The following is a 19,150-nucleotide window of genomic DNA, read 5'->3' on the forward strand; positions in this document are numbered from 1 at the left end:
GATGGATTGCATCGTTTTAATTAACAATGATTTTTATTCAAACTAAAAACATCTTTTATCAATACGGCCAGGCCTGTTCTACCTGAATAAAAAAAAACATCTTTTATGTTGGTACACTTCAAAAGTTGTGAAGGATTCAAAGGAGAATGTGTGAATATAATGTTTTAAAATACAAATTGAATTGTTTGAAATAATTACGAAAAAAAATGCTTTTAGTTTGTGATTTATATAAAGATAAACATGTTTTCTTGCAGCCTTTTTCCTTTAAAGACTCATTCTTTCATTGTTTATCAACATTTTTTGAAATAATCAATTATTCATCAATCCCACTATCCCACATACTGAAAAGAAAGATTCTTTTTGAGTATCTTCAGTTTCTACGGACTTTTTAAGGATTTTATTTATTTATTTATTTATTTATTTTTACCACGTCAGCGAATAGTTTGTTTTACGTTATTTACTTATTTATTTATTTATTTATTTTTACCACGTCAGCGAATAGTTTGTTTTACGAATTGTTTGTTAGTCCTGTCACGCGCAATACTGACAAAGCTATCCCATACACCAACGAGCAGCCTCAGCTTGTTCGATATAGGATAAGAGTAGATTATCTACAGCAATGTCCCATAATGAGCTTCTTTAATTATGTTAAACTTTCTTAATTTTTTTTTTCATTTTAGAAAATGATCATGCTCGAGATACATTAAAGTTAAATATCATCGAACATATTTACACACAAATTATAGTGCCGATGAACTTTTGTATTATAAAAATTTATTATTTTTATGCTTTAACGACTTCTTTATACGCACTTTTTTAGTTGTCCCTATGTTGTCCCTATGTGTATGTTAACAACAACTAAAATGAAATCTTCGGTAACAAATCTTGGAGTAAGATCTCGTGATTTTTTTTTTTGTAGCAATAAACTTAAATGATATTTTTCTGTCATCCCATGCTGTTGTGTGATGTTTGTTCCTTGTACACATTCAAGTAATATCCATTATTGAAAAGTAATGAACAACCACAAACAAACAAAGCGAAATTATTTTTTACCAATGATAGACAACTAGAAGATCTAACCCCAAACGCGACAGTGTCATTAGTTACAAGCTAAACATAACGTTCAAGCTGCTTCAACGATGTTTGATTGTTGGGTATTCTCTCAATCGGAATCTTCAATTATAACTTGCTATAAAGTTGCGGAATTGCAATATTCTGGAAGCTTTAAATTTTGATACGTAGTTCTACATTGAACAGTTTAATCATAAATGTAGGAATGAGCATAGGCAATTCGTCTCTTCCGATTCTAATATTAATACAATCCATTTCTAAAAAATATTTCTAAATTCCTGAAAACACACATCAAGAAATTGTCATAATTTTGGTTTCAATCTTTAATCTATTGTATCATTAAGCTCTCCGATGTCTTGTATGTGACAAGAAGCACATCTCACAGTTACAAGTGAATCTGCAAAAAAGTAAAACTGAACATTCTTATGTAAAAACCAACAGATTGATTTCGTGAGATCTCTTCGGTTTAAAGTTTTTATCCTAGCGAAAAATGCTTGTGTTTTACATATCATTATGAATTAGCATTTTTGAAAATGAGTTTAGTGATATCGGCAAGTGGCTCAAACCGGTTTGTGTGGATCATTACTTTTGTTTGGTTAACCAACCACCAACAGGTATGAACTGCCTCGATATAAGTATTATCAATCAGTCGTACGACGACTTCGTACGCTACCTGAGGTCGGTTTCAAAGTTCGTTGGTTTTACTTTCGTCGCGATATGGAACCTTCTAGTTGGTTGATTCTACTTTTCACACTCACGCTAGCAAGAGCATTCCATTTCCCCGACGATCCTTTAAGCGAACGATTACATTTCACCAAAAAAGTGTCATCTCAAAGTGATGGCTATCATCGCCAGAATCATCCGCTCCACTTCCAAAAGACCATCAATGGTAAGAAATTATAATACGCGCGTTGTAAATGCGCGAGAAAAAAAAGAATTATGAACTAAGTAGATTAAACGGTGCAACATAAATCATTGGTTTGGGTCGCAATGGTGCTTTTTAGGAAATTAACTTCCTCGTCGAGGCATACGTTAAGCAAAAAATACGAATGGGAGGAAAAAAACTAATTAGAATTTTTAAGGCTGGTCGTGAAAAAAAAGTGTTAACATTTTGATTGTACGCCCTAGGCAAAATTTTGGGTGTTTTTATAAACCAAAGCTACCCAAACCAAGAACCCATAAATCTTATCTATTGGCCCGTTCTTTGCCTATGGTGTTTTAATAGAAATTACGCGATTGTTTTTGTTACAGAATTTGCCCAACATTGTGCCGTAAGTTCATGGGCAAGCAGAAAATAAATTCAAAAAACTTTGTGAATAAAAAGGTTTAAAGAAGTATTTAATAATCACAACGAAGAATCGTCTAATGTAGCTTACTTCTAATCTTGCAGTTTGTGTGATAAAGCAAAGGAAAAATGAAAAATTATGAATACAACTAGCAGTAGACGAGTTCCCATTTTCACATACAGTTGAGCATTGGCGTATGGATCCTCGATATTGAATTTACAAAATTTCATCGTCAAAATGAGTTCGATTCGTCGAATAATTCATGAATCATGCGTTGCATTTCGTGCCTCCAAGCATCGACATTAGTTGAACAGATTTAACGCGGTGTCCGAACACAATCCGGCAGCCGCATGCATTTAAATCGTTCTTTTGGTGCAACGATAAAGCCCTATGCTGTAGGTTACAGGGCGCGTTGAGTCATACCACTTTAATCGTGCGAAACGTAAACCATTTGTTTGTATGCGGCATTTACCTTGTACTTGTCTGGTTAATGCTCTTCGGTATTGTTCACGCGGAAGCAGGTTTTTCGAACAGCAAAACAAACACCGGCCACTGCCTTTTTTATGAATATGCAATACCCTTAGCCTGTTTGCTAAATGAGGTAGTCGCAGGTGGATAATGAGCGAATGCATGACAGGTCGCAGTTCTTAATGACAGGGTTTTTGGTGTAAGTTTTTACGCATTGGAATTGTGTGTGCCGCATCAGATATTACTGGACATTACAAATCTTGAAACATACACGACCAGAAAACATCACCACATTCTAGTCGCTTATCAATCCGCAACACGCATGCTCTTCCGTGGAAGCGTGCGGTAAATCCCCAATTTTACACAACTAATTTTTTCGCTCGAACTTAAACTATTTGGACTTTCCTTTACTGATAGAGAAAACCTTCGAAGGTATTAGTAGCTTAATAGGATGCTTTGTGCGTTAGACCATCCTGTCAAAGTAACGGCCAATAGTCGAACGGCAATCAGTGCCCGTTACCTTCGCTTGGAGCAAAACTCACTCCTGTCGATCGAGAGATCGGTTGGTTTGGCAGTGAAGTCATTATTAGTAGCTAATCGGAGCTCGATCGTGTCGGTTGCGTTTTGCGAGACTGAAATCAAGCGCAGCTCTTTCGACCGGCGAGCGTCTTGAGGGCACCAGCACACCTGTACCATCTGCACGAAGAAGACCTTTAACATTGCCGATCGTTGTATAAGCGAGGACGCACCAAAGACGGTGTACCGGAAGCCGGAAACACTATGTTCAGCTACGGTCGAGCCGTTTGGGTAACGGTGTGTGTACTGCTCGTCCTACACATAGGAGGTTCTCACCAGCAAACGCCACCACGTAAGTCCAAAAGCGTCGTTAGGTGATCGTGAGAACCGTGCATGTCAGTAAACCTGTATTTCTGGTCTGTGCCGAATTCGTGTACCGATCCTCCTGAGCCCGATATTTGCACAGCTGTTAGTGGTGGTTTGTCGTAACGATCGATCATATCTGGTGATTGGTGTCGCAGTGATGATGCAAGCAAAATTGAGTGTCCCTATCGTGACTGATTATGTGGTTGTAAGCATCAGTCAGTTTTGCTAGAACCAGTTCGTCTTATTCGATTTCGAATGGTGATACTAAGCATGTGTGTGTGTGTGCGTGTGCAAAGATTTGGGATGGCGGAGATCAAGGACGTGCTAGTGATAATGAGCAACTGTCAAAAATCACATTACGTTTCTAATCATTTGTTTCGTATGATTTGTGATTTGCGTATTGAAACGAAACACACACAAACACAAACAATATGCGTGCTCATTTTAAGGTAACTTCTATCCTGCTCTTTCAGAGTGTACCACACCGACGAGATTGCGTGGACGCTGCATCTCCATCTACGAATGTGACAGCATACTGGACTACTTCAAGCAGCGGATTCTCACCTGGGAGGAACGTGAGTTTTTGCGCAAATCGCAATGCACTGGGGCCATTAGCGGACGCCAGCCGTTTGTGTGCTGTCCCGGTAACGGGTCCAAACCGGTCGTAACATCCGAGGCGAGTCCTGCTGAACAGGCTACCACCACTACAACGCAGGCACCGTCCAGCGCTGCTCAGCCCGATCAGCTTGCCGGTGGACTGTTGCCAAATCCGAAAAAGAATGAATGCGGTTTAAGCATCGGTATGAGAATATACGGTGGTGAAAATGCCGATATCGATGAGTTTCCCTGGTTGGCGTTGATGCAGTACGAAAATCGGAAAGGTGAACGAAAGTTCAGCTGCGGTGGTTCACTGATTAACAAGCGATATGTACTAACTGCCGCCCACTGTGTAGTAGGTGAAGTTGAACGCAAGGAAGGGAAATTGTAAGTGTAGTAAAATCTAGTACCTATCACACCCTTCTAACATGACCCACTATTTGTAGCGTTGGAGTGCGGCTAGGTGAATACAACACCAACACCGAAATCGATTGCGTCATGGAGGAACAGGAGGAAATCTGTGCCGATCCGCCGATCGATGTCGCCGTCGAATCGAGCCTCGTTTACCCGGACTATGAGCAGATGGGTCACGCACACGATATCGCCCTCGTGCGACTGGCAAGGTCGATCGAGTATACTGACTTCGTGCAACCGGTTTGTCTACCGTTGACCGACTTCCGGGCATCGAAGACGGGCGAAGTTGTCTTTGTCACCGGGTTTGGTCGTACACTTAAAGGTTTGTGACAAACATCTCCCGTCCCCATTCCCGGGATCTAGCTAAAGCTATTCTCTTAATGTGTGTGTGTTATGTTCCTACAGGAAGTCGGAGCGTTATCAAGCAGAAGCTGGGAATTGCGGTGTACGAGCACGATCGTTGCCGGGAGAAGTACGCGACGAAGAAAGAGGTGATAACTTCAAACCAGATCTGTGCCGGAGGCGAATTTATTAAGGACTCGTGCCACGGTGATTCCGGTGGTCCACTGATGAAGCTCCAGAAGGTTTGGTACTTGGAGGGGATCGTTTCTTATGGAAATAAGTGCGGACTAGAAGACTGGCCCGGTGTTTACACGCACGTTCCCGCATATATGGCTTGGGTGAGGAGTAACATCATGGCATAAAGGTTTTGCTGTGGGATATTTGCTTCAGGAATGAGATCACGAACAACAAAATAATTATATTGGGATTATTGTTATAGAGCTTAAGCTAGGTGTAGGAGAAAGGCATAAACAAATTAATTAGCGTTACTAAACCAACTACCAGTGCCAGTGACATTCTGAGTAAACAATCTGGATGACGACACATGTGTAATGACATCTGTTAGAACAATTCTTTTCATAGTAAGTGATCAGAAATGATCTATTAATGAAGCAGAATACATTGTTCCCCTCCAACACCTTTTTTTTACATCGATTAATACTCCATTCAATAAAATGGATCCGTAGGTCAACACCAGATAACTTTAGATGATAAAGTGCCTTCCGTTAAAAAATAATGTTATCAATTCCCATTTGCCTTTTTATAAACATGACAATAAAAAATCATTTGCAACAGTAGTCCTATGTTCTTGCTAGATTCAGTCAAGGCTGCCGAACGTAATACGCGTCCATTAATCGCATGATACTGCCAATGTAAATGCATTGTTTTCGCGTGCAATCAAACAAACCATAACGCTTCCTAGTATGGGTGTCTCTAGATGAGAAATACCTCTGGAACTCCAAATGCCAACTATCACTTTGACGGTCATCAGGCTCACCACCACCAGTAAATACGCTTGTCAGCAACCAGTTTTCACTACATCACCTTGAGCAGATTCCACCCGTCAGAAGATTGCTACGTGCGTTCGTTGCAGGAGCTATCAGTTGATCTTGGTTCAGCTTGCCGTAACGATCGTCATGGTAAAGCGGATAGAATTCGTGTTGTTTGTGCTCGTGGGATTGGTTGGCCATGGCGTGAACTTGGTTTTTGGGCAAGAATCTTGTCGAACGCCAGACCATCGCGACGGTGTTTGCATGCCGGTGCAGCAATGTCCGAGCATTCGGGATGAGTTCTTCAACACCGATCGGATATTGGACGAGGACGAGATTCAATTTCTGCGGCAGTTACAGTGCAAAACAAAAGATGTTACAATCTGCTGCCCGGATGGTGTAACAACGGTGGATCGCAATCCAACGGCCGTACGCGATGGGTTGCCAAACCCGAAAAATTACGAGTGTGGTCTCGATACGCTTGCGGATCGAATCATTGGTGGTAATTATACGGCGATCGATGAATTCCCCTGGTACGCACTGTTGGAGTACGTGTCGAAGAAAGGTGTACGAGCGTTTAATTGTGGTGGTTCCTTGATCAACGGTCGCTACGTATTGACGGCCGCTCACTGTCTGGCGAACAAGAAGCTGGATGAAGGCGAACGACTGTAAGTGGGAACAACGTGGAAACAAACGGGCAAATAGATGTCTAACATGATATATGGTTTTCATTACGCAGTGTTAATGTGCGTCTCGGTGATTATAACACCGCCACTGAGGTGGACTGTGAGGAAGATGATCCGGAAACGTGTGCCGATCCGCCGCAAAACTTTGGCATCGAGGAACAAATCATTCATCCCGGATACGAAAAAAATGGACCATTCCAACATCATGATATCGCTCTGATCCGTCTCGATCGAGACGTCATAATGAATAACTACGTTTCACCGGTGTGTCTTCCACCGGATAACTTCACACCAACTAGCCCGGATCTTAACGTTACCGCCGTTGGTTTCGGACACACTGGACGACAACGTAAGTATTCCTAGAGTCACTTGGCTTGACTGGAAATCAAATCAGAATGACACTGTTTGGCACCATTTTATTTTATACGCGTAGGTCATAGTGGTATCAAGAAGAAGGTACAATTCCCGGTGTTCGCCCAGGAGGAGTGTGACAAGAAATGGCAGAAGATCGAAATTATCGAGCAGCAGCTGTGTGCTGGTGGGGTGTATGGAATTGATTCGTGCAGTGGAGACTCCGGCGGACCTTTGATGGTGCGACGGTTCTACTGGATACAGGAGGGTGTCATTTCGTTCGGTAATCAATGCGCCCTAGAGGGTTGGCCCGGTGTGTACACCAGAGTGTCATCGTATCTAGACTGGATACGACAGAATATTCGTCGTTGAATGTTAAATTGCCTATACGAATGAAACTCGTGTTGAAAAAATGATTAAGATCCTTTTGCTGAAATATAAAACATTTAATAGTTTATAAGTGTAACGAGACAATCATATTTACATTCAAATAAATGTAACAGATGTTTTTTTTGGGGTGTTGATGTTGAGACATGAGCATGCAAATTCAAGAACGATGATAAATGAATAAAAACTTCAAATGAAACATACACATTTAAACCGTTAAAATCGTATAACAGTTGGAGTTGTTTTGAGAACGTAGTTTGTAAACGATACGACGCACCTTCTTGCATCAGTGCATTGCATGGCTAAAATTGATTAGCGTAGAATTTACATGTATCTCAGAATCTTAATCAACGACCTGAGGTGGCAAGTATTAGGTTGTAAATTTTTATGAATATAAACACCTCTTTTGTAATAACACTCAATAGCGATAGGTTCCTTGTTTACATATTTCTTAGCATCATTGTTACTTATCGCCCTCTACACGGAATTTCCTCCAAATATGGGTATGTCCACTTTCACATGCATGTGTTATGGTTCATGAAGCTAGAATAACCCATCGTTTACACTTCAGATTTTGCTCTTCTGAATAGACTCCACTCCTGAGTTCCTTTGGCAGCCACCGAAAACACCACACATCCGTCTACGATCTATTCACTACGTACAATACGCCAACAGACGTGCGGAACACATGTAAAATAGAAAACATATCATCTATCTCTGCATCATTACGCGTCACATGCTGGCACAGGTCAGTGGCGTCGGGAATTCCCCACCCCATAGAAGGTATTACCCGGCAAGGTACCAATGATCTCACGTGCGTATGTTGTGTACGTAGCAAAGTAACCATAAACATCACTAAACCGGTAACATACGGCATGGGGATATACCTTGCTTGCGAGTGCTTTTTATCGAACAGTGCAGGCTCTGCACGACTTCTCGCAAAAGAAGCACACGACAGCGGCCACGACCAGACTGCACACAACCGGTGAGTCCCACAGTGCCAGAGTGCCTCTGGTTTAAAGTGTCAAGTCTCTTTGAGGAGGGCGGGAGGAGGGGTCGGCGGGGTGTATCACGCAAAACGGATCTCGCGATCCAGCAGCACCTGATCTTCACATACTCAGGTAGGGGGTGTTTTTGCTTGTCTAGCAAGAAAGAAAAAAAAAACGTTTGTTGAACGATTCTCAGACGAGGAAATTCCCACACAAACACAACGCTGCGACACTCGCCGAACGTATCAGGCAGTGTTGTCAAAAGATTTGATCGAGCGGAATTAAGTGTTTGATACGAAATTATGAACAAACAAAAAATCACATTTTGTGTAAAATTATGTTTATATCGGGTAATTTTATATTATACAATATTGCTAATGATTTGGTTGCATGATTTTATAATTGTGTAATATAATATTATGCCTAATTTCATAGCACGTCGATTTAGTTAAGAGGATGGTATGTTCGAAGATTAAAAACATTTACAAAACAAATAATTCCAAAGCGAAGTATGTAGACGTATACTTATGATAATTATGTTCTTGTTTTCTTCCCAAGATCGACTAAATCGTACATCTGCTAGAGATGTTTTTAAATAAAAAGTAATAAATTACTATCAATATAAAGAGATAACAATAAACAAAAAATTAGGATAACATAATTGTTTTACAACTCCAGGAAAAATGGTATTAATTTTCTTATTTTTGTAAATTATCATATGTTATAAATGATATGCACTTAATTGTAAATTATGATTGAAATAGAAGCTTTATGTTCTCTCCAATCATAAAGTTTATAATTGCAGACAAGCGTTCCATTGAACAACGGTTTCCCATTGCAACGTGGCTGTGTTTGACGCTGCTGCATCTGATCATCGCTGATGCTGGCACTCTTCATACCATCATCATACCGACCACCAACATCGCACAAAAACCTGCGTCCGTTTCGAATTGAGAGCCGCTACGATGCCGTTTTGATTATGCTGAGCTACCGACCCCGACGGCTGCTATCCGTCCGACCCGGCAGAGGGAAGCTTTATCAGCTGCTCGGACGCGTTCGTCGTTCTATTCGCTAACGGCAAGTGTCTCGGTCAAGATCATGCCACTCGTGGTGCTGCTGCTGGTTTGCGGTTGTACGCTCGCGGTTATGCCGCCGGTTGCGTACGGTGCGGCAATTGATACGGGTAAGCATAAAGGTGACAGTGTGGCGGATCGTGACCTCGCAATGCGATTCTTCGCGCGAATGGATGTGCTAACGAAAAAGTATGCTTAGCATTTCCGGTCCCGGAATTTGCGCTCTGTTCGCTCAGTGTTGATTGCAAGATGAAGTTTTGCGGTATGGAAGTTTGGTTTTACTTTGCTTTGCTGCTGCTGTTCCAACAAATGATGCGCTGCATCCGATCGGTTTTAGCGATCACTATCTTAATCTTTAACGATCGTCGGGCCATTCTTTTGGCACATGGTTCGCTGGGAAGCATTAAGTTTGATAAACTGTAAAGATTGATTTTTATTAGATGAGGTAAATTAATTTTCTTTTTCTTTATTTGCTTTCAAATTCCAACACAGATGATCGACCCGTCTGGGATTCGGTGCGTCTGTGCGACATTCCAAACGAACCCGCCCCGGGTGAATGTATGCCGCCGGGCGATTGTGCCGCCTATGGAAAGATCAACGATGTGGCCAGCCTGAGTTCGGTCGAGCGCTTTAGCTTCATCAAAAAGATACAGTGCAATGGGACGGAGACGGAACCGTACGTGTGCTGCCCTCGCAACAGTAACGTTTATCTGTAAGTACGACTAATTTGTGGCTCTTTCGGTAGCAACACTACTAAGGGAAAATATTGTACATCACAGGTGAGAAGAGATGCCTTAACTCACCTATCATTTAGCGGCAGATTGAAGCGGTTGCGGGGAGTTTTTGTTTTGTTTTTGCACAACCTTTTTAGGGGGAATTCTGTGGCATATGTAAGCTAATTGCCTAGAGTCGATGAGAAGACCACACAAAACGTGCGATTGATTGATTGCGCTAGAGAGAACGAGTTTCTTTGACACCGTCCGGGAACTTACCACCAGTTCGAGTAGTTGCATCGAGCGAATAGCGTGCGTGAATCATCAAATACGCGTTTCGCATTCATTCTTTGATTGCCGTACATTATGCTTTTAACTTTATAACCATCAAATCCACTGGAAAGATGTGAAAAAGAAAGGTGAGAACGTTCTGTTTGAAATTCCTCATCATGCACAGAAACGGTTCCCAAAACCTCCAACCCATCAATAAAACGAAGAAAAGTGAATAGATTGAGCTGTTTGCGTAGTTTGCACGTGACTTATTATTGCCGCAGACTTTCTGGAGCCAGCTGTGACGTATGCTGCAGCAAGAGTTCAACAGTGGATCGTTTCGCAAGGTTAACATATGCAGTTTGGTCCGGCTCACATGCACAGTTTCTATGTCAATCGTAGTAACCATTGTATGACGGCAATTGCATCCTACCAATGCACGTCAATGCGTACGATTAGCTTCCACGGAAGCGTAAAGAAAGTCGTACACTTGCTAATAAGTGCACAAACATGTGCATTCAGCGAATAGCAAATTGGATACTGCGACTACCGTGTAGACAATCGGTCAACCGATCGGATCGTTTGCTGTGTGGCGGGTTTGTGTATTACACAATTTTTCTAGGGCACTGTACTGATAAGGAGCAACCGATGAGCTGTGAAGTGAACCTAGGGCCAACTTTTTATTACTATTGATGATTTTTGGTTGAGCTACAGTACTTGATTATACAGTCGGAGCTGCTTGCAAGGGGCAAAGAACGCTTACACACGCTGATGTTATTTTCCATCCCTCACAGTGAGCCGTATGTAAACGAAACTATGATATCGAAGAACCGTGTCGCTAGTCGGCTTGCCTTCGATGCCGATTCCTGCGGCATTCAGAGTTACGTGGCGAAAATACGGGGCGGCCAGTTGGCAGAGATCGACGAGTTTCCGTGGATGGCAATGTTACTGTATGAGCGAGGTAAGAGGTCACACTCGGTGGACATACTAATCACCAATCGGGGGAACAAAAACTTTCACTCTCTCTTTCTCTCTCTCTATCTCTCTCTGTCTCTCCGTCTCGATAGATAATAGTGGACTGACGCAGGGATGTGGAGGAGCACTGATAAGTCGCACGTACGTGATCACTGCAGCGCACTGCGTGACCGGAAAGAACTTCCAGCAAACGAAGGGACGACTGTAAGTGTTAAACAGTTTGGCAAACGGGTGACTGTCCCACATGCTTACCATATTCCTATTGGTTTTCACTTGAATGTAGGAAGTTTGTCCGGTTGCGGGAGTACAACATCCACACCAATCCGGACTGTGTGTACGAGAATAACCTGAAGGACTGTTCGGATGATATGATCGATTTACCACCGAAAGCGATCATACCGCATCCGCAGTATGATTCGGAATCTAGCAACCAGGAGCACGATATTGCACTGATTCGGATCGAACAAACGCCTCCATTTACTGACTTTCTGCGTTCAATCTGTCTGCCGGAAAATAACTTTGAAAGTGGTGCCACCGCGGGCAAGAAGCTGAGTGTATCTGGCTGGGGTCGTACGGATATCTGTGAGTAGATTGGCATCAAGCACATGTACCATCCATACTAACTTCAAACGTCTTTCCAGTTAAGGACAATCTCGGCACGGATGTGCTAAGTCCGATCAAGCTTAAGCTCAGCCTCCCGTACGTCGATCGGGACAAATGCAGCAAGACGTTCCGTCCGTGGTCGTTCGCGCTCGGACCGGGCCAGATGTGTGCCGGTGGCGAACGGGCTAAGGATACATGTGCCGGTGACAGTGGATCACCACTGATGAGCTACGATATGCAGCGTGGCATCTGGTACATTACGGGCGTCGTCAGTCTCGGTGTGCGGGGCTGTGGTGTAGAGGGTCTGCCCGGAGTGTACACCAACGTACATCACTACCTGTCCTGGATCAAGATGTATACCTCGGCTTGAGAGGTACACGGTGTCGACATCACAATCGAAAGACGAATATCTAGCTCTTATCTAATAAATCATTAGCTGTAAACGTTGCAACTCGTTGTAAACAGAGCATACATGTACTCGGTGGTTAAACAATCCCTTGACCTTTACTGTTCACCGTACTGAAGGTAAAGAAAACCCATTTTCACATCCTTCAAACATTCGATTCATGCTGCGGCACAGTGTGTTTGACCTTTGCGTTCGCTTTTCGATAATACGTCCGAGCATCTCAAGAGTAGCACAAGGTCACAGCAAAGTCCTTTGAATGGGAGTTAATGATGTGTTTTTTTGTTGTTGTCGTCACAATAACATTCTCTGTACCAACCGTTGTACTTTCACTATGAAGTCTTTGTGCTCTCGACAAGGTACACACGCTGCGTGTCCTTTTGGGTATGTGATGCTGCTGAGCGAAAAATAACATAAATCCTTTCATGTTTCGATTACGATCGATTTTATTGGAGTGTATAGCTAACGTAAAAGTGGGTCAAATCATTGCAGGACTAACAACCATCCTTAATGTAAAACTGCTGGAGATCCGTACAATCAACGGATGTTTGCTTAAGATGTTGCTTGCTGTGGATGTGGAAGTTTCTGCGAAAAGGGGACATAACAAAGAGAAATACATGCAAAAACAAAATCTTTAAATGGTTCATTTTTAGGACCAGCTGTTTTGTTAAGTAATCAAATTTAACAAAATCAAAATTAGAACAAATTAAATGTGACAGTTGGTAGGTATACTTTCGTACGCGTTGATAAAAATATTTGTTGGACATGAATAACAATTTATACAGCGTAGGATTTTAATAGAAAAAAGCGTTGTAAAAATATCTATTTTCTGATGTTTTGACATCTTCATTGCATGTTGAAAAATTTAAGGAAGTCTGTTATTTTCCCCAAGAACATCAACACTACTATATAGGGACATATTGTATTTTCTGAAAACGTGTAGTAAGCAGTCTTTGTTGAGGACGATTCAAGGGAGATTCAGAGTACGACTCCACTGGCACCTGGAACCCCCATTATTTTACTACTAAGAAAAAAGTTCAGTCTAGACAATTCATTTGCATTATCAATCATCAGGACTCATAAGACCATACAAACAAAAATAACAAATGTTTTTTTTATTCAGATAAAACGACCTGGCCGTATTGATAAATAACAAATGTTTAATAATACTAGATTTTCAAACTAGTTTATGTGTAAGACTTTATTCAAATGAATATGAAGAAATGATATGCATCAAATTTATCGTACTTAAAGCTAAATATTGTTTACTGAAAACCCCATAAAGCCATGTGTAACGTAGCCTGTTTTTGAAAAAAATTTGAATGATCGCTTACAACCGTCATAAAACTGTTTGTAAACAAAGCGGACACTAAATGGATTGAAAATGTTATACACCTCCCACAAGGCCCTGCTGTAAACTAGTTTTTCCTCCCGTTCTTTGGATACATGAAAAATGAATAAAAAGCCAACGCAAAGGCCTGACCCACCCATGGCGGGAAAGTCAAACCTGTCGAAACTAACGTCAACATTGCTCAAGCTACTTCCCAAACCCGAACTGTAAACAATTTACTCTCAACCCTTAGAATGTCTATTTTTCAATTTCAATCAAAACCTTGTCACAACAATATCAACCCACCACACCAAACGTTCGCTCACATTCCTACCGGACGTCCGTAAGGGGAAAGCAGAGTCAATCTGCGTCGGGAGTTTTCTTATGGCTGATACACACAAACACCTACAAAGTCAGTCTTTCCACCAACAATCTCATCGTCATCAGATGCCTGGTTCGATTGCGTAAAATTGAGATGCATCTTGTGTGGAAGCCGGTCGCCGGCGTTTTGGTCAGCATCTTCATCAGCGTGATTACGAGCACTGTGAAGGTGCTCAGGCTGGCAGAAAAGTATGGGATGAAGATGACCACAGCAAACGCAAACGGCACGTTTCCTAACACGGCTCTAGGGCACACCACGGTCGACTGGAGTTTATCGATTCCCGCTTGACGGTGCTTATTCATTGAATCGGCTTCGATTTCGGGATCACTTCCTCCACAACATCCGGAAGGGACAACAAAACAAGGGAAGCGGATGGAAAAGGAAATAGACGAGGACACACAAAAAATAAAACATGGTAGCGTATAGATTGCCGTACAAACGGAGGAATACACGCACAACAGTACATGGAAACCCTTGAGGAAGAATGTTCACGCACTGGATGAAGGATGGGGAAAGTAAATTAATCTAGCAAAAAGGTCCTTCGAGCCGGTCTGGCCGGTCCAACTGTCCACGCATATTTACTGTCCTTCCCTGTATAGAATGACCATGCAGAAGAGAAAAAAGCACCACCGATATACTGGACATTGTTTGGTATAGTCTAGAAGGGGGAAAATGTAAGAAAAGAATAGAGTCTAACCGGTGCCGGCTTGTCATCGGTTGAGCTGTAATTATGGCCGACCCGATTTGAAAGTGACGCAAATGCTGCTTCTGCTGTTGATTGTAATACACCTGAGAAAGAGGACCTGCAAACGGGAAAAGGACCAACCAAGCAGTCTATCTCCGGCGCGCCGGTTGCCAAGCCACACCCGGTACAATCTATCCTCCAGAGAAAATGTCGCACGGTCGTTTTTCCAATCAATTTCTCACGATTAGCAACGGACTGGTGTACTTTGGCTGGGTGAAATTCCTCATCCCCCCAAAAAAAAGGAACCATCATTATGTTTCATTTGCTAGAAATTGGTAATGAATTAGATGAAGTCTCCGATGTGCGAGTAGGAATGAGTGTTGGTCACGTGTCGCCGTTCGGAAAGGTTGTAGTACAGCTTCAGGGCGACCGGTCAATCTTCTAACTACAAAACCCCGCTGTGTCGTTTGCTGATTCCGAGTAGACAAAGCAAAAAAAAAACATCAACTCTAGAAAATGGAATTGTTACGCTTTTTTTTCTTTGTTGGAGAGTCTTCAACTCCACGACTTCAAATCTTCATCTCGTACCAGGCCATATACGCAACAGAAGCAATAGTAAACAATAGTACTACGGGACCATTTTCCAGAATCGACAAATTTCCTTACCCACCACACCGAACGATGCCTGGGAAAAGCACAATCCCGGTGAAAAAACCGGATTAAACAGTTAGCTAACGAAGTTAGAAAACTAGTTCGAAACGATACTCTCGTCGGCAAAGAACAGCATCCCAATTAGCATTCATTGCACCGGTACGGTGGTGCCGACCAGTGAAAGTTACTCCGGTGCCGCGTGAGAAAGTGGTTCGAGAACCCTACGGAAAAACCCGTTCCGCGTGATGATGATGGCCAAAATTTTCCCGACAATGCGCAGTGCCCACTGTCGGTAGTGACCCAACGACTGGTCACGTTTCAAAAGTTTGCTGTTAGGCGGGGCATTTTGATAAATTTAATTACCTCAATAATCCTCTCACATTTCACCATTAACCCGGGTCGAACCTTCGGTAACCGTTGCCTTCTCACTGCACGGGTGCTACCAACTGTTGACCGTTGGTGGAAAACTCAGGAAACCCACTCTTACCCCGAAGATGCTGCGTTTTTTTCCGATGCTAAGAAAAGATCAAATTACGGCTAACGAGCTGAGAATGAGGACAAGATCTGAGATGCTGTTGCCTTCGCGGTTTCGGTTCCCTCTCAGGTTGCGCACCCTAGCACACGCGAAAAAAGGTCCATTAGAACGTACCTTTTGTGAGCATCATCTTTCACGGTAGAGGATGATAAGTTATAACAGCAGCACACACAAAAAAAACGACATCTCAAAATCCTTAGGGGCCAACGAGATCACCAACAGGATGGACGTTCGGAATGGTTCATTTTGTTTGCATTTTAAAACCCCGTTGTTATAGATACCGGACAACCGGTCTGTCCACATGTCGATAACGCTGCTATCACACTCACATTCGGGGTCGTCAAGGAAGGAGCACTGTATGTGAAGTTTTTGGGTAATTCTTGAAACTGAGCACGAAAAGTTGGATAAAAGTTGAATAATACTATTATGATTGAATTTGTGCGGTTTGGTTTGGAGCATACAATTGATTCGCTGTTTTAAAGATCCGATGCTATTTTCACTGTTTAAAAATATACTTTCAAGTCGACCACCTTCCGTTGATTATTGCTGGGCGATATGTTTAAATTGCCATGATTTTGGGAAGAACAGCGCATTCAAACGATAAGATGTAACGCCGCGTTCTAACGGGAATTGGAATGTCCACAACGCACTGCTATTCACGAAGAATGTTGAGGTTGAGTTAGAAGAACGTACCAAAAAAACTTTACTGATATGAACAGGATTTGGTATAAAACCGGTTCCTTACCGCAAAATGGCGCCCGTCATTCGATTCGCGTGAGCATGAAACGGTTCTCTAATCAGTTGATTTACGAACCATGTGACAGTGTGTGATCTACACCGCCTTCCACGCTTCTTTCATCTCTAAAAGTATCTGTTTCGTTGCAAAATTGAAACTTGTTTGGTAGTAAGAATATAAATAAATAAAATCTTCCACAAATCAAATCTCACTTAGCACGAGATATTTGGAGGGTGAATCAAATCGTTCCCCTGTACAAACCTTTTGTTCGGACCGTTCATCGAACTTCTGCTTCATTGTTTTCTATCCGGTTAATCACTTTTCAATTCGTTTCGATCTTGTATTTATACAGCTGAACGTGATCGAGTCCGCTTCAAACTGTAGCTAACAAGGTTGCTCATGGTTACGGAGATGCTCACCATCACGATCATCTATGCCGACGGTAATAAAAACTGTTCGGGCAAATCGGGATGATAATGGCTGGATTCTGCAAAACCAACCATCCGTCCGGAACACGTACGCACGGTAACGCACGGCTGTGTGTGTGTGTGTGTGTCACTATGCGCCAGACGGTAATGGTCTAATTTTAGCGTACGCCTGCATATTCACGATCTGTTTATTTTCGCCTACCGGTTTTCATCGAAAAGGTTTCGTCGCAAAATTGGCTACGTCCTGCTTGTCTGCCACACGTGCTGTTCGTGGTCCGTTGTTCCGGTGTCAAGACGCGTCGATGGCGCTATCCGTTGCAGTACGATTCGCGACACGATCACGCACGGGTGCGATATTGTGTGGTTCGCGGCTGCTGTCAACTCTCTGCACATCAAGTGGTAGTGATGGAAATGGAAAATGCAGCGGTAAATGTGACAGACGGCGTATGTCTGGGATCGGTATCAGCTGATCAGCGTGATGCATCTCCGAGACTGGCAAAGTGTTATATCTGTGGTGAACGTTACACTACCGACCGGGAGCTCGATCACCATTTGGACGACCGGCATGCGTCCGCACTGATGCCGTATTGGTGCAACATTTGTGACTTTGATCGATGCTTACCGATCCGTTCGATGCGTGCTATTAATAAACACTTCGCACTGCATGATGTCCACGAGCGGATGCATCAGTGCAGCTACTGTGCATTGCGCTTTCGCACCGTACGCAATCTCCAGTCACACGTCCGGTTGTACCATCGCGGTGGTTCGCACAACGTAAGGGGTGACGAGAAAAGTTTGGATAGTTTTCCATCGTCGCGTCAGAACTTACCGGTGATACCGGCCGAACGTACCGGGAAGGACCGAGTGTTTCAGTGTTGTCACTGTGGTATTACCTACACCACCGGGAATGCATTGAAGCGGCACGAAAACACACACACACTGGGGGTGCAATATGCGTGCCGGCAGTGTGGGAAAGTGTTTGCCAAACTGGACTGTCTCACGCAACACGAACGCATCCACAGCCAAACACGACCGTACGCCTGCGATCAGTGTCCGAAAACGTTCATTCAGCTGGCCCACCTACGCATACACAAGCGTGCCCGGCACAGTGGCGAACGGCCCCATTTGTGCGGGATATGCAATCGAGGATTCCGGTGTCGTACGGCACTGACCGTACACGGGCGCATACACACCGGCGAGAAACCGTTCCGGTGTACGGTTTGTGCGGTACAGTTCAGTGATGCGGGCACACTGAGAAAACATGGTGCGGTGCACCGGGAAAAGAAGACGCCGAAAGGTAAACCAGAACAATTTTTCAATTCCAATGGCAGTGAGCGAGACGAAACTGCTAACGGTTAAGGTAGATGTATGATTTGTAAATGGTTGTGAAAAATATACCTATTCATGTGTGTTGTAAGGTAATTTCTTTAATTTTTCTATCTACGTTTTGCTCACTTATTCAAGTTTTCTTTGATCCGAAAGAAAAGGAAACCCATCGCATCAATAATGTTTAATCTCCCTCAGTGTCCTATTTCTGGACGGTTGTATCAGAATGAACTCATTCATAATTTTGCGAAAATTTCACATTGATGTGAATGTCATGTGTGTGTGTCCCCGAACCTTGAAAGACGCGATGGAAAATGGGTGACTTGCGTTGGCACGGAAACGATTGGACAGGTGCCATCAGGGCCATTAGTGAATAGGACGTTGACGAATTACTGCACTAACCAGCGGGGGAGAACTTTGCCAAGCTGTCGGAAGATTAAAGATCATGTAGTATTAGATATTGGTACATGAATGCAATATTTTCACGGTACGTTTACAGCAAATATCGTTTGTTTCTAAGAAGGATATTGGGTTTTAAATATTCCGTCGAATGGTTTTTCTATGGGAGCATATATTTG

General features: G+C 42.9%; 3 protein-coding genes across 4 annotated transcripts; all 3 read left to right on the forward strand.

Moving 5' to 3' along the window:
- Positions 1-924: 924 nt before the first annotated feature.
- LOC125763817 (CLIP domain-containing serine protease B9-like) lies at positions 925-5,857 on the forward strand. Of its 2 annotated transcripts, none has more exons than XM_049427359.1 (4): positions 925-1,960; positions 4,181-4,691; positions 4,751-5,040; positions 5,124-5,857. In XM_049427359.1, the coding sequence occupies exons 1-4, from the start codon at positions 1,789-1,791 to the stop codon at positions 5,420-5,422; spliced, it is 1,272 nt and encodes a 423-aa protein (XP_049283316.1). In that variant the 5' UTR covers positions 925-1,788; the 3' UTR covers positions 5,423-5,857. The 2 variants fall into 2 exon arrangements, with proteins under 2 accessions (XP_049283316.1, XP_049283318.1); XM_049427361.1 differs by lacking the exon at positions 925-1,960 and adding an exon at positions 3,334-3,693.
- Positions 5,858-6,118: 261 nt separating this feature from the next.
- On the forward strand, positions 6,119-12,589 carry LOC125766049 (uncharacterized). Its single transcript, XM_049431630.1, has 10 exons — positions 6,119-6,717; positions 6,789-7,084; positions 7,169-7,453; positions 8,390-8,458; positions 9,418-9,645; positions 10,028-10,247; positions 11,313-11,479; positions 11,586-11,697; positions 11,777-12,075; positions 12,135-12,589. Exons 1-10 carry the CDS (start codon positions 6,197-6,199, stop codon positions 12,464-12,466), a joined length of 2,529 nt encoding a protein of 842 aa, XP_049287587.1. The 5' UTR covers positions 6,119-6,196; the 3' UTR covers positions 12,467-12,589.
- Positions 12,590-12,701: 112 nt separating this feature from the next.
- LOC125763818 (zinc finger protein 501-like) lies at positions 12,702-18,668 on the forward strand. Its single transcript, XM_049427362.1, has one exon. The coding sequence runs from the start codon at positions 17,652-17,654 to the stop codon at positions 18,603-18,605; it is 954 nt and encodes a 317-aa protein (XP_049283319.1). The 5' UTR covers positions 12,702-17,651; the 3' UTR covers positions 18,606-18,668.
- Positions 18,669-19,150: the final 482 nt, after the last annotated feature.

This window comes from Anopheles funestus, chromosome 2RL, assembly GCF_943734845.2.
Source record: "Anopheles funestus chromosome 2RL, idAnoFuneDA-416_04, whole genome shotgun sequence".
Taxonomy (NCBI): Eukaryota; Metazoa; Arthropoda; class Insecta; order Diptera; family Culicidae; genus Anopheles; species Anopheles funestus.

Coding starts and splice junctions, on each gene's coding strand:
- LOC125763817 (XM_049427359.1), top strand. CDS start 1,789: ATGGAACCTTCTAGTTGGTTGATTCTACTTTTCACACTCACGCTAGCA. Junction 1,961..4,180: donor CTTCCAAAAGACCATCAATG/GTAAGAAATTAT, acceptor CTGCTCTTTCAG/AGTGTACCACACCGACGAGA. Junction 4,692..4,750: donor GAACGCAAGGAAGGGAAATT/GTAAGTGTAGTA, acceptor CACTATTTGTAG/CGTTGGAGTGCGGCTAGGTG.
- LOC125763818 (XM_049427362.1), top strand. CDS start 17,652: ATGGAAATGGAAAATGCAGCGGTAAATGTGACAGACGGCGTATGTCTG.
- LOC125766049 (XM_049431630.1), top strand. CDS start 6,197: ATGGTAAAGCGGATAGAATTCGTGTTGTTTGTGCTCGTGGGATTGGTT. Junction 6,718..6,788: donor CTGGATGAAGGCGAACGACT/GTAAGTGGGAAC, acceptor TTCATTACGCAG/TGTTAATGTGCGTCTCGGTG. Junction 10,248..11,312: donor CGCAACAGTAACGTTTATCT/GTAAGTACGACT, acceptor CATCCCTCACAG/TGAGCCGTATGTAAACGAAA.